General features: G+C 38.4%; 1 protein-coding gene across 1 annotated transcript; it reads left to right on the top strand.

The window, feature by feature from the left end:
* The first annotated feature begins 10,293 nt into the window (after nt 1–10,293).
* LOC148363559 (odorant receptor 131-2-like) lies at nt 10,294–13,511 on the top strand. Its single transcript, XM_088337316.1, has 2 exons — nt 10,294–10,449; nt 12,744–13,511. Exons 1-2 carry the CDS (start codon nt 10,294–10,296, stop codon nt 13,509–13,511), a joined length of 924 nt encoding a protein of 307 aa, XP_088193442.1.
* Nucleotides 13,512–15,777: the final 2,266 nt, after the last annotated feature.

Here is a 15,777-nt window from a genome sequence, read left to right as displayed (position 1 = left end):
TTTCACATTTTATTTGTGAAGATTCTGTAGGAGAGGTGATTTATGATAACAACTAAAAGCCTGTCTTTTGTAAGGAAATTTAAGTTAAGCAAGGCTGCATAAAGATGTAAATCCTTTATATTTCTGTGTCTGCAGAGGTTACATTGACAATTATCCATCATTGATGGCTTTTTTAAGTGTTGACGTGCGTCATTTTGACAGGCTGCAAATTGGACCATAGACCACAGCAGCAGTATGTACTTATGATCTAGCACGGCACATCAAGGGAGAGGGAGAGAGAGATAGAGAGAACAATAAGCAGTTAGAAGATTGTCTAGAACAATAGAAATTAAACAAATCAAAACTTAAGTCAGTTAAAAGCCATATTAAAGTCTTGAACCTCCTTTTAAAAAGGGTCCCCGCAGACCCGATGTCCTCCGGCAGACTGTTCCATAGGTGAGGACCAAAGTGGCTGAGTGTTGCTTCACTATTGGTTGTGGTCCGCACCCTAAGAACAGTCAACAAACTGCTGCCAGAGGACCTCAGTGACCGAGAGGGATGATATGATGAAAGCAAATCAGACAGCTAAAACGACCCAAGGCTTCGTCCAAGTTGGTCAGCAACCTAGAGCTCCTTATGTTTATGCTGATTGTTCCTAAAAATAGGTGCTTCTTACGCTCACACAAATATTTGCCAAAACATTTAGGTATCCAGAATAATTGTATTCATGATAAACTATATTTCAGTAAATTATGTTTGCATATTTTTGTCACATAGGGCCATACAACATTCATGTCAATTTAATGCCAAAGTTGTAGTTATCACGAAACCAGAACAGACCAGTGGACCCCAGAGCATTCGTTTTAGTCTTTTTATTAAGGAAGCGTTCAGGGCTTGCTGGAGACGTGATGGCCGTCAGACGTCAGCAGCGGCGCCGGGAAGATAACTTCGGATCGAATGGTCAATCGGAGTGCCGAAATCAGGCAGGTCGTGTTTACCGGGACTTGAGAAGAGATCAAAACGTGGGACAGAAACAGGTCGGATCGGAGGCAGACAGAATCAGGTAAGCAGAGTTCTAAACGAACAGGATATCGGGAGAAACACACAGAGTTACAAGAATGTACGCTCTGACACTTCTCTCTGGGCGCAGGGCGCTTAAGAGAGGAGTGCCAGACAATCAGAAGGCGCCCACCCAGGCGCCACATGATTGCTCCAGGTGATCTGAGTTAGTAATCATGACAAAAGTAGGAATATCATACTGAATATAGATACAGGTAACCATTTGAATGAACTATTATTCGTGTTTTTTGATGCAACAATTTTACCAATTGTTGAACAAAAGAGTGTGTTGTGTCACCCTAACCCACTTTCTGGTGTCCCATTTCATCTGGAGGGACGAAAGCATGACCAACTTAGGTGCCGAGGTGCGTAACTTGTTTGGGTGTTTGGGCAATTGGGTTGTCCATGGTCCAAAAAATGTTGTGTCTTTTTTTGCTATTTTTTTCCCCCTTTTATTTTCTTTGTTATTGTATGTGTTTGTCTTGCTGTCGGTCACCCCTCTTGAGGGATATGACCAAGGTAGATAGATAGATAGATAGATAGATAGATAGATAGATAGATAGATAGATAGATAGATAGATAGATAGAGAGAGAGAGAGAGAGAGAGAGAGAGAGAGAGAGAGAGAGAGAGAGAGAGAGAGAGAGAGAGAGAGAGAGAGAGAGAGAGAGAGAGAGAGAGATAGATAGATAGATAGATAGATAGATAGATAGATGTATTTGTGTTACTTATAACTCATTTATTGTTTTTTTTCTAAAAAAATATATATAATATATATATATATATATATATATATATATATATATATATATATTGATATTATGGCTCTTTGGGTCAAAAAAGTCCCTGCCCTAAAACATCTTGCCAGTTAAAAATCAGATGAAAGCAAATCAGACAGCTAAAACGACCCAAGGCTTCGTCTAAGTTGGTCAGCGACCCAGAGTACCTTATGTTTATGCTGATTGTTCCTAAAAATAGGTGCTTCAAGGGTCAAGAATAACTGCAGTCATTATGAATTATATTTTCAGTAACTTATATTTGCGTATTTTTGTCAAATACGACCATACAACATTGATTTCCATTCATTTTTCAGCAATGTTGGGAATGCAAAGAATGCATTCATAAATCATAAATCATAATGCTGCTAGCCACCAGGCAGCGGGCTGCACAGAAAAAAAAATGCCTTACTTTTCGCAAGGACTGTGTGTATAATCATAATTTCTTTCCCCCCAAAACAAGCTCAAAACAAGCTCAAATTTTGGGTGCGCACTATAACGAAGTTTAATGGCAGCATATCTCAATGATTGATTGGTTGAGAAATACCTCTGACAATCAGCTTTGGAAACCATGGGACTCGAAACCATGGCTTGTGGTGGTCAGAGTGCCAATACTATACTGCTAGACAACACAGATTGTAGCTGACACTGGAAATGACATTAGATTTTCATCTCATCGTCACACTATTTGTACTCAGGGTGCCAGGTTGTACAACATTGCAAGAGTTCAGCCAAAATAATGTTGTATAATGTGGTACCCTGAGTAAAAATAGCGTGACGATGAGATCAAATCTAATGAATGCTTTTTCCTAAGTCATCTAGATCCTCAGTGCCGTGATCCAGTGATTACAGAGTGGATTTAGGCTTATTTGTTAGGTTTTGGTGGTAATGTGATAGTGTAATTGTGGCCTTTGGAGTTCTTTGAGACATTTTGTGATTAAGGGCTATACAGATAAACGTGACTTGACTTGACTAGATGGACTCATGTTGGGGGAGGCAGTAACTGAGGCAGGGGTGCTCAAAACAAGGGATTGCATTTAACAACTAAAAAAGAGGTTCAAATTGAGGAACAAATATGGGTTCACAAAATAAGGAAATGTCCCAATGAGAAACAGAGACCAAAACTGGAACTGGAAAAAGCATGGAACAAAAAAACAGAAACAAATAAACCTGACAAAGTGGTGGAAACAAAATGAAAATCAGGATGACAATGGCAGAAGGATTCAAAATGATTCGACCACGAGTAATGTACAAATTGTCCTTTTCAAGGGTTCAGGATAATTCAGTACAGGTGTGTAATAATTGGACACACCTGTGCCCGGTTCAAACCCTGTTTGGGGCCCTTTGGTGGTAGTAGGTGTGCCAGACACAATTATTATTGTTGTTATTATTATAGTTGTCATTATTATTATTATTATTATTATTATCATTATTATTGATAATGTTATTATTGGGCCAAGACGCGAGAATATTGTCATACAGGAAACCTACCAATCCTCCAGAAAAGTTTGCGAACCACTGTCCTATCTTAAAAATATTATAAGGATTACAGTAGTTTATCAGTAAGCAAATTCTGCACAGGCTTACTATGAATATTGTGTAATTTTCAACGCTCCCTAATATTTTAAGAAAAAAGAAAGTCACATCCTGACATGAGATATCACACTAAAAAAATCTGCCAATTTGGTCACATAATGTTCTAAGATTTTGTACGTTTATTGGTTGGATCCCTTAACCACTAGGGTTGTAGGGGCACCATTTCCTTTGGTGTGTCTTAGGTAAGTACAGAGTAGTGGCGTCCGTCCCTCTCCTGGTCAGCATATGTTTCCAGGTGTTCTCAAACTGGGGACCTTTACCGTAGACAAATGTTCTAACCACTGCACATTGTTCATGAGGTAAAACATTTTTTAAAAAGGGGCATTGTCATTGGTATAGTGCCCAGATTGAGCCTTTCCTTGAACTGCACTCTGCTGCCAGAGCCACTCGGGGTAACATGAATTTAGCAAAGGTGGACATAACAGGTAGTTAAAGACCCTGTCAGAGTTGCCCATTAACCCCAGTTTTCCTTTGGAAGCAAAAATAATCGCCACTGCAAAACCATAAAGAAAATTCAGGATTTCAAGGGAGGACTGTCGTGGTTTCTGAGATTTATGAAACGAAAAGGAAGATGAGAACGGCTCTCAGTGACTTAGTATGTTTTTGTAACCAGCCCTCTTAGTGCCGTGCTACCATGTTGCTGTTGTGTTATTGTTGCGTCACAGGCACTTTTTAGAGAGGAAAATTAACTTTTTCTTTGTACCGTCTTTTTATGTAAATAGCTTGTTTCAATGTGCGCACATACTGCTTATAGACAGGTGCGGCTTATTTATATACAAAATGTTTTTCCCCTTAAAAATGTACTGGGTGCGACTTATTGTCAGGTGCGCTCCATAGTCCGGAAATTGTGGTAATGCAATTCATCCTATCTGAAACCACTGAATGACTGACTGACTGAAAGTCGAAAGATTTTCTCGTCCTGTTCATCATCATGGGGATATGTTTGCTTCCCACTGATGCAATGTGCCCTTTCACAGCATTTTCCTCTGAGAACTGTCAAATGTGAGCAATAATTCCTTTAGGAGCGTTGACTTCATGACTTAATAAATTCTCAACGGAGAAATAAATGTCAAGCAACTCATTAGAAAAACAAAAAGGTGGTGTATGTAACTTCAAGATATTCTGCTTGCTGATGCAATCTTCTGGTTTAAATCATTATTGAATGTCCTTTTTTTGCCTGTGCGCACCTGATTATAAGCTGCACCCAAGACATTTTTAAAGGAAAAACATTTGGTACATCCATAAGCTGCACCTCACTATAAGCCCCATATGCCCACATTGAAACATGAGATATTTACAGAGAAACACGGTAGACAGAAAGAATTTTAATAATATATGGTACCTCAACCACTCAACGTTCCCATGTCCCTCCGGTGGGCCGCCGGACTTTTGATAAACAAATACGTATCTGTACGATGTCACCAGTCACTGAAATAAAAAAAGCCACATATCAAGGGAAAGCTTAAACTATTGAGATTCAAGATAGGATGACCACTTCAAAATATACTCCTCAGAAACATCACCATCAGTCTGAAACAAGTTAGCCGAAAACCTTCCCTGGCCATCTTCAACTTCTCAGAATGTCCGTGAAAATGGCTTCGTTACATCAAGAGCAATCAATAGAATCGAAACGTGTAAAATATTGTCTGTAAAACACACGATGACAGATAAATATTAATCCGCCCTAAACATTTCTGCTTCGTTGAACGTTTTTTTCTATTAATCCATTTGTTTCGCCACATTATTTCTGTTTAAAAATAAACAGACTGGTCAAATTATTCCCAATATGATAGTTAGCCCTACCCTTTCGATTGACACCTTTTCCATGATGAGGGTATGTTCATGCCAGTTTTATCCATGCAAAAAAAACAGAAGTTACATTAAACTTGCGTCTTTCTCAACACATATATTTCACGTGTCTCACCCTTACATTTACAGCTTGGGCGCCCAGGCAGCCATGAGAAAAAATGCATAAATTAGCCGCATCATTGCCTAAACTGCAGGGTTGAAAGTTTGGGGGAAAAGTACTAGAGGCTACCCTGCCGAGCCTGTATCTCACAAATACCCATGAAACAGATAACAGAGAGCTACAACTCGTGGAAAACTGCTACATTTGAGACGATTGTATTTTAATCATTGTGGAGACCTGGCTCAAAGACCTATGCTTAAACCATATAGTACCTGATGCTAGCGTGCAGCTCGATAGCCATCCTCTAAATCACTGGAAGAAGAAGCCCTCCAATTCTGTTGAGCTCTTGTAAAATGACAATAAAGACCATTTGTTCAACTCAAATTGTGTGTTCGATGTATTTATTTGCAGATCCATAGTTGCTATTTTGTTACAGAGGTATACTCTCAGTCAGTAAGGATGTCATCTCAAGATAAGTTTGACCCTTGGAAGCTCTTTTGAATGGGTTTCGCTACTTTGCGTTTTCTTACGTTTTGTGGAGCCTTGTTCAGACTCCGGGCGATTTTTGGTTCAGAGCTTTGGGGGTGTCTGGCTGGTTAAACTTTTTTTTTTTTTTTACATAAATGCGGTCTGGGATTATTCAACACTGTTTAAGTGTGTGACTTTCCCTTTGTGAACATTTTTTATAATTATAATTATAATTATATTAATAAAATGCATTTCTTTATTTTTAGTGTGGGTATTAAACCCTTACCTGAACATTGCGCTACAAATAAAACATGGCCCTACAGATAAAACTGTGATTGACGATGCTGGTGCTGGGAGGATGACTATGCACTTATACACATGCAACAATTAAGCTAGGCTAATCATTGTTTCATTCAATTCAATGTGGCTAAATTGAGTAATAATATATGTTGATAATAACAAAATAATGATATTTGGTGGTAAAATAAACACTGTAAAACATACTCACACCATAATACTATAAACCCTCCACAGACTCCGCTGCTATGCTGCAAGTGTCACTAGCTGTGCAAAAAAGGGTCTGAGAGCTGTTCCAGGAAATAATGGATTTTTCAAAGATGCCATGTTCACTTTTGGGTTTTGTTTAATTTTTTTTAATTGTTGTCTAGCGGTTTTCATCATATTTAGAAAAATTCTGTCCTTTAATAAGGAAAAATGAGTTTTAAAAAGGCTTTTATTTTTGGGAGTAGTTGGGTTGAATTCAGGGATGCCTGAGCACCCCACAAAACGAGCTGGTTAAGCCCATGCTTAGTCTTAAAGTATCTTGACCAAATATTGTGAGTGTATGTGTGGAAGTGTGTGTTTGTATATGCATGTTCCTCTATGTGTGATTCAGGGATGTTTGCAGTGGTGTATAAAAGACAGCAGGAAGGGTAAAGAGGGGTCAGAGGTGTGGTCCGCTGTCTCAGGTAAGCATCAACTTAATGATCTCCACACCACAAAGCCTAAATTGAATGACTGATTGTTTCCTAATCCAATGTCCAATGCAATAAAACAATGGCTATGTTTAAATGATTGAAATTGGATTGTTGCTGATATTCCAGTTAACTAAAGCCGCAGAGTATGGTCCAATTATGAACTTAGTCCATCTTCAAATAATCTCATTGAAATGATTAGGTTATGCCTTTCATTTTCGGTTAACTTGTAAACTTAGCACTTTGATTATCCGATTGCTTGTTTGCATCACTCCTCATGCAGTTTCGCTGAGGATACATATTTTTCCTCGTTGGTACCTCGAATGACACAGACAAACTTAACTCAGCAAGTCTTATTTGTATAGGTCGATTTATCCAGGACATTTCAATTGTATTTTCTGCTCCTACCACAAAAATGCCACAGTTATATCCACACATACATAGTATAAGTCCATTCTTCTGGCAAGCAATATATGAGCTCAACTTGTAAGCACACGAGAAACAGAGATGGAGCCCACTTATGTTAGCTCGTGCAATTATACCCATTTGACTAAGCCGATTACTTGTGCCTTTAACTCCGCATGCGCACTTTTACGATTTGTGATTCTTTTTTCTTTGTTGATGCTGTGAAGAACTGTCTTCTCGTAGTACGGAGACGAATAACGCACTCTAAATCCAGCGTACTTGATGTACAAGTCTTCTGTGTATTAGTTTATATCTCCGGGAAATTCACATTTCACCTTCTGTCCCCAGAGTGAAAATGCCACAGTTTTATTTACAAAATATAGAATAGGTCTTTGATTATGTTTAGCAATGTAGTATATGAGGGCAATTCTTATAAAATGACCCTCCACTGTGTTGTTAAAAAAGCATTAATTATATTAAATTAAATTTTTAATGTCATGACTTCCCCTAGATTGGTCCCAACAGTAGAAAAAAATGAGTTGTTGTTTTTGACTACATTTCCGTTAGAACTGTATAAAAAAAGTACAAAGATAGTCCTTAAAATGAGGACAACACGGATGATCATGTTGGTTAAATAATCAGTAAAACGTTTTTTCTTATGATTTTGCTTTTCATCACCATACTTCAGGTAATACAAGTTATTCATTTTGGTTATAAATGTTGTTGTAATTTTCGATTTTACTATATTTTAACATGTTTTTCTAGTAATATTACAATTGTCTGCCAGTGGAACAAAGATGTATATATACTAATTTGTTACAGTTCCTTTTTACCAAAATAAGAAAATAATAATTCCAATCAGCAAGATTTTGTGCCAGATTTTTACTTTATTTGATATTGGAAACATTTTGCAGGACAAACATTTAAGTCCCTTATTTTGAGATATTGTTAAAAACAGAAAAAATCTTGGCAATTCTCAAACAGATTCTTCAAACAAAATGAGTTATTCAACATATTTCTTTGTTTTACCAGTAAACAATTAGGCTATAACAAGGAAAATATAGCTTTCTGCTGCCACCTATGGATAAATAATAGTTACTCGGCTGATCGCTAAATTGTGATGTGTCGTTTGCAAACAAAACGGCTTTATGAGCCGCTCTTTGGAAAAATCGACGGGAGCCTAGTCCTCACCAATCAGGAGCTTGCTCTCGTTTTTTTCTCTGTTGTAGGCGAACCCGATTTGGTCAGCTTTGGATAGCTCTTTGGTCTTCGCCACGTTACAATCTGTGTTGTTGTTGGACTAAAATGTGTTGCGTATGTGAAAAACGTTTTGTATTAAATACATTTATCATCTCATCTCATCTCATTAGCCGTACCGCTTATCCTCATTAGGGTCGCGGGGGGGGGGCTGTAGCCCATCCCAGCCATCTCCAGGGGACACCTTGAACTGGTTGCCAGCCAATCATATTGTAACTAAATGTTTTAATTTGTGCACTGTGTGTCTTTTTCTGCAATACCCGTGTTTTTCCTCGCATTTTTTTGTAATTAGCAAAGTTATTTTTGAGTATTTATTGTTATTGTTATTGTTATTGTTATTGTTATTGTTATTGTTATTGTTATTGTTATTGTTATTGTTATTGTTATTGTTATTAGTAGTAGTAGTAGTAGTAGTAGTAGTAGTAGTAGTAGAGTAGTAGTAGTAGTAGTAGTAGTAGTAGTAGTAGTAGTAGAAGTAGTTGTAGTAGTGTTGTTGCTGTTATTATTATTATTATTATTATTATTATTATTATTATTATACATGGTTTTATTATTTGGTTTTGTTTTGTTTTTTAAATATAATTTGTTTTTACACTGAAAAGTAAATATTTTCAATTAACGTTTTGTTGTGTGGTGTATATTTCCGCGATTCTTTATTGCTTGACTTTAAAGTTGCCAAATCAAAAAAAAAAAGTTAAATGTTCACTGTAGAGTGAAAACAATATAGGCTTTTATAGTATGATTGTATAATAAAACATTTTAATTATGAATTAATGTTGTGCATTATGTTAAATTATTTCTGGTTTTATATCGATTAAAGGTTGCGTGCGTTAAAGTTAAATATTTTCTCTCTTGAGTATGTGTCATAATGCTCAAGAGTGCTTGTGCCTTATTTTCAACTGCACATATCTGTTTTTATCTTACTTTTACCGAACCTGTTCGGGGCGGAACACATTATGTTGGAGACATTAAGGCTGTGGGGAATGCTGGAGAGTTTCGTCATACTCGTCCTTTTTTGTTTAATTTCTATTTGTCAGCATTAAAATGGTGAAAGTAAAAACGGCCTGCTATGTGTAGAGTTAAATATTTTCTCTCTTAAGTATGTGTAATAATGCTCGATATCAGAGCGCCTTATTTTCAACTGCGCCTATCTGTTTTTATCTTACTTTTACATGGGCAGAACACATTAGGTTTGAGGTATTAGGGCTCTGGGGAGTGCTGGAGAGTTGTGCTCGTCCTTTTTTGTTTTATTTCTATTTGTCAATGTCGCATGAAAATGGTGAAAGTAAAAAGGCTTGGTATATGTAGAGTCCAAATGCCAACCCAACCCCCAAAAAAATAAAAAATAGTTAAGCTTGTAGAATATGCACATACTCGCACACACATCATGAATGAGCTGACTGAAGCTGCAATGACGACTTTAAGCCAGGAGATGACAGCAGAGAGTAACAGATTACATAAAATAACAGAGTTTATTCGACCGCGTATATGATATGCACATGTGTGCTCACGCATCATTAATGAGCTGACTGAGGCTGCAATCATGACTTGAAGCCAGGATATGGCACCAGAGAGTAACAGACAGATTTTGTAACATGACAGATTTTCTTGCAAAAAGATAGGAAAACAGGAAGTAGATTTCACATAATTATGTATTGTATAAATAGCGCCTGGTTAGCACGTCAGGCCCACGGTACAGAGGTTCAGTGTTCAATTCCAGCTACTGGCCTCCCGTGCAGAGTTTCCATGTTCTCCCAGTGCCGGTGTGGGTTTCCTCTGGTTTCCTTTGGGAAGATAAATTGCGCCTGTTCTGAAGTTACAATTTCAAAATGTGATTGTATTGATTGTGTAGCACGTCTGTTGACTTGTGACATGAGTGTGGTAGCGGCGGCAACCAACGGGAGTCAACCCATCGAAAACAGAGACTCATTCAGCAAAGCCGTGCTCAAGAATGTTGTGGTGCTCGCCATTGGACTGTCCATTAATTACATCAACGTCGGCCTCGTGTACACTTTCTGCAAGCATCAGGTAAGGAACCACGCCGCTCAACTTAATCCACGCCATTCTCTCGTAAAATACAGTTTTGTTCTGCTTCGGTCTGCAACATGGTGTAACCAGTACGTTTTTGGGGAGCAGGCTCAAGCATCTCGAAATTTAACCAAGCACCCCCAAAAGCTTTAAAAACTCTCTCTTCCTTAATTAGGAACCGGATAGGCTTAAATATGATAAAAAGGATGAACAAGGAAAACAAAACAGTAATGTGAACAACACAGCATCAGAAATACCTCACTGCCTTGAAATGGTTTGGTCCATCTGATTCCTAGCACCGCTCTTGGCCTCCCGTCCCCCACCTCTCCCCTCTTACGCTCAGCTAGGGTCACCTGCAGCATAGCGGCAGAGTCTGTGGAGGCTCCGATGTATTACAAAACCTCCTCCTGATTTATTTGTACCGGTATTTTGTACAGCTTTCTTATTCCTTTAACTGAAAAGATCTTTGGGGAGGATTAACTCTTTTTCCAAGATGACAATGTATTATGCCACAGGTCAAAAACTGTGAAAGATCCAGTCAATGTCATGGCCTGCAAATAGCCCAGATCTCAACCCAATTGAAAACCTGTTCACAGCATGGCTCCGACCTGCAAAGATGATCTGGCAACTGCAATCAAAAATAGCTGGAACCAAATTGATGAAGAATACTGTTTGACACTCATCAAGTCCATGTCTCAGAAAGAGCAAACAATAGTGATTTGTTTTGATTGTTATTTCTTTGTCTGTTTTTCATGATTCCATTTTTTTTCCCAGAATGGAGTGATTGCATATTTTTTTCTATGTGCTTAGTCTATAAAAGTAGCATTTACTGACAACCATAAAGTGTTTCTATTCATTTCTTTTAGTGTTTCTGAATGCCAAGGAGTTGCACTTATCAAAAAGTTTGTTATTTTTTTCATGCTTTTGATCTGAGTTTGTTCTACAAAATAAATTGTAAGGAGTGGGTACTTATCCAAGACTGGTGATTCTATACATTTTGCTAGGGGTTGTATATACAAGCCAAGTGTCTAGGACAGGCATGTCAAACATATGGTCCGCGATGCAACCTGAAGGATTTAATCCGGCCCGCCGGAAATTTGTGTCTAAAAAAAAAAGGAAGTCCCTTGCTCGATACTCTCAAAAGTTATCTCATCTCATCTCATTAGCCGTACCGCTTATCCTCAGTAGGGTCGCGGGGGGGCTGGAGCCCATCCCAGCAATCATCGGGCAGTGGGCAGGGGACACCCTGAACTGGTTGCCAGCCAATCGCAGGGCACACAGGGACAGACAACTCATTCGCTCATTCACACCTAGGGACAATTTGGACCGGCCAATTCACCTGAAATGCATGTCTTTGGAATGTGGGAGGAAACCGGAGTGCCCGGAGGAAACCCACGCAAGCACGGGGAGAACATACAAACTCCGCACAGAAAGTCTGGAGCTGGATTTGAACCCACGACAGGTTCCCATGACATGAACTGTGCCGCACAAGCGCTAACCACTGCGTCTCAAAAGTTATATGTTTGATAATTAGATAAAACCTCCTCTTCCCACGGCTAGAAAGCAGTAAATGTGCAGTATTTTCTCAGCTTCAGTTGGCCCAGCCTAGTAGTTTGATCTGATATTATTGCCTGTCTTTTTTTTGTTTTGTTTTTTTGTTATTTTTAAAGTAGTATGACAATTGGGACAAGCATACTTCTATTCATAGCTCCGATTTGAGTTTGTTTATGGTAATTGGTTAAGATGTAATGCTGCCTTTACTCAACGGGTAAAATGAACAAGTTGTAAAAGGAACAGTGTGTATTATTTAGTGCCTTGTTCAAAAACTTTCATTCAGTAAAAAAATGTTGATTTGAATACTAGGCAAAAATACATGGATTATCATACCAATGTTATTTTTATAAATAAGCATCGGTCAAGACGTTTGTATATCTTTTACATACCAGATTCCATACCTGGTTGTCACTGTTTGTTTTGTTTGTCTGGCCTCAACACATTCAATGCCAAAATTGAAAAAAAAAGGTTTTCATTTTTTTGTGAATAAATGTGTTAGAAAATATCCCTTTTCTTTGGGATTATAATTTGTAGGGTAGGCTACAAATGTATGCTGGGTGATACAGCATAGTACTGAAAAACAAAGCTAAATATATGGTGTTGACATTTTTTGCCGAGCCAAACTGAGTTTATCTTGCCTGCTCTCAAGTGATTCTTGAGTGATTAATTTAGAAAGCCTTCCCATAACAGAATTTTGTAAATTGGACAATACTACATTTTTTGTATAATCTTGTCTGCAGATCTTCTACTGGAACCCTCGCTACATCCTGTTCTTTCACCTTGTCGTGAATGACATGCTCCAAATGAACGTGAGCATCATCCTGTTTGTCGTCAGTTACATCCTCTATAAGATCAGAGCATCTGTATGCGCCCCTTTTATCCTAATAGCTGTTATATGTTCTGAAAACACACCGCTTAATCTCGCCTGCATGGTGGCCGAGTGCTACGTGGCCGTGTGTCTTCCGCTTCACTATGCCCGCATTTGCACGGTCAGAAGGACCCTGTTCCTCATCGCCTTGATTTGGATCACTAGCATCATCTCTACGTTTCCAGATCTCCTTTTCACACTATCGACTGAACCTAAAAAGTTTTTTTCCTCTAAAATTTTCTGCCTCCGAGAGACTGTTTTCCCCAGTCCAATTCTGACTCAGAAACGAGACATTACCTACATCGTGTACCTGGTCCTGGTGTGGTTAATCATCTTCCTCCTGTACTTTAAAATCCTGTTCACAGCTCAAACCGCCAGTAAGGATGCCAAAAAAGCTCGAAAGACAATTCTCCTGCACGGTGTTCAGGTTCTGCTGTGTATGACCATGTACGCAGAAGCTCTGGTCAAAATTGTTCTTTTCCGCTGGTACCCCAAGAACTTCTCAGACTCGTTGTTTGCCTGCTATATCATTGTGCAGATCTTGCCCCGCGTGATCAGTCCCATTATATACGGCGTGAGGGACAAGTGTTTCAGGAAGTACCTCAAACATTATCTAAGTTGCAAGAGTGCCCCTCAATGATTTGTGCCTCAAAACCAAAAATGATGAGAGTCAATCAATAATCCTTCCTGATTGGGGCACCGGTCAACAAACCCAAAGAAAAGCCCTTGCCCAAGGCAGAGCATTTCGATAATGGCTGTAATATTTACAATTTTCTTGTAAAAGTAAAACAATAAAACTTGAAATGAGCATGATTATCGGCCAATCGAGCAGTATCTTTTTTGAGCAGTGACGAGTCATTGCAATAGTCTAAGAAATCAGATTTTTAACTGGCATGATGTTTTAGGGCAGCGGTCAATGATAATAAAAAAAGCAAAATACATATTTTTTCATTATTTTTTTGAGAGAGCCATATATATGTTAAGGCAACATTTTTCAAAACCTCCAGACCTGCTCTCCTTTGATGATTTGATAAAATGTATGAAATATTAACAATGTCACAGTTTGTGTCCCATATAAACAAATATACATGTTACTTTAAACTTGTCTTACTCTCGCAATTACATAAGATTGTTGAGGCCCATTTTGACCATCATTTTCCTAATAAATAATGGTTTCAAAACAAGGTGCGAGCAGAGTTATTTTGTAAAAATGTCACAAATTACTTCAAACGAGGAAACTAACATTTTTAACTTTGGTGCACACTGTGCCATGTGCATAATTCTGCCCACCACTACCGCTTACCCAATGAAATTGCTCTGTGTGCTTTGCTGCCGTGTTTGGGTGTTTGCAGTTTTTTCTTTGGGTTTTCATCATAGAGTGTCTCAAAGATAAGGTGTCTCTATGCACGCCCTGATCTCGACTCTGCGCTTTCTGGATATGGATCTATAGAAGAAATATGCACATTGAAAATGTTATCTCCGAGTCATATCTACTCAAGAAAAAGACATATTTGGCTCTCAAGCCATAGGTTCCCAACCCATGTTTCAGTGTTTTTTACGCAAATATGTAAGTGTGGAATATATTACAAAAAAAAGGATTCTGAAATTTGGGTTAAATCATTCCCTCAATTTTTGCAGTGAATCCGTTCCAAAAACACCCAAGTTAAGTGAGTTTGCATGAAGTAGGAATATCATACTGTATAAATATACAGGTAACCATTTGAATGAACTATTATTCATGTTTTTTGATTGAACAATTTGATTAGATCATATATGTATTTGTGTAACTTGTTACTCATTTATTGTTTTTTGGAAAGACAATGTCCTTTACGGGATATAATGCCTTTGAGCCTGAGTCGGTCAAAATCATAGGACGTAACATCCTCGCCATAGAGTTTATTTTTAGACGAAGATATGAAAGCATAAAAGTGATGCAATGCGTATGTACGATGTGGTACATATAATTTTGTAACAAATTTATTTCCCAATAATTTAGGATCTAGCTTCACGGGGTGTGGGACAGACCAGAATGCAGGACACAAGAGACGTAAAAAAAGGGAGATGATCAAACCCCATCAGGGGGTGTTTATTTAACAACAAAAAGACGTCACTAGGGAGAATCGAGTGTGGGACTGGAACTGCTGAGGAGTTAAACTTGAAAAAGATCCTTGGGAGTACCTTTAAAAAGAATGTTTTAACGACAGTCTTGAAGTGGATGATCTTGGAAGAAAAGTCTTGGTAAGAGAAGCTGGTCGTCTAGGCGAGTGAATGTCTTCAGGAATCCCAATGAAGTGAGGTGGGAGCCTGGAGTATTTATGGTATAGGTGCCTAATTTTGGAGAAAAATAGGGATGGTAAGCGCCAAACCATGACATTTAGTATCAGTGTTGTCACACGCTGCCGAAATCGGGCTCATCTCTGAAGGCAGCATGACGCTTTACACCCCGAAAAACAACGGCAACCAGATAATTAAGGTGTTGTATCTAAGTCAGATCAGGAGGCTTCTTTTGCTACTGGTTACGGCCTGGAGAGGGATGAGCTGCACTTGCCCAAGACACACCACAAGAAGTGGTGCCCCGACGACCCTGGCGGTTAAGGGATCCGTGAACCGTGAACACATACACTTTAACCCTTTTATGCATGACCTACCATTACAAACTTACATGAGTAGGGTTGAAAATTTATAGGGAATAACATACAAATTCTAATGCCATCATTGCATAAACGTAGTTTAACATTCATGTAAAACTACAACAATGGTATTAAAGAGTTTTAATATGAATGTGACTTAGAATAAAAAAAATACATTGGTACAACTTGTCATAGTCAAAATTAGTAACTGTGTACTGCATATACTTGCTGACGGTCAATGTAGGTGCTCTGGCTAAACTCCGAAGAGTGGGAGGA

This window comes from Urocampus carinirostris, chromosome 6 (assembly GCF_059441175.1).
Source record: "Urocampus carinirostris isolate Australia breed hairy pipefish chromosome 6, RoL_Ucar_1.0, whole genome shotgun sequence".
Lineage (NCBI taxonomy): Eukaryota > Metazoa > Chordata > Actinopteri > Syngnathiformes > Syngnathidae > Urocampus > Urocampus carinirostris.
The sequence above is the reverse complement of the archived record's forward strand: the minus strand, read 5'-3'. Positions and strand labels throughout refer to the sequence as shown.

Coding starts and splice junctions, on each gene's coding strand:
- LOC148363559 (XM_088337316.1), top strand. CDS start 10,294: ATGAGTGTGGTAGCGGCGGCAACCAACGGGAGTCAACCCATCGAAAAC. Junction 10,450..12,743: donor ACACTTTCTGCAAGCATCAG/GTAAGGAACCAC, acceptor TCTTGTCTGCAG/ATCTTCTACTGGAACCCTCG.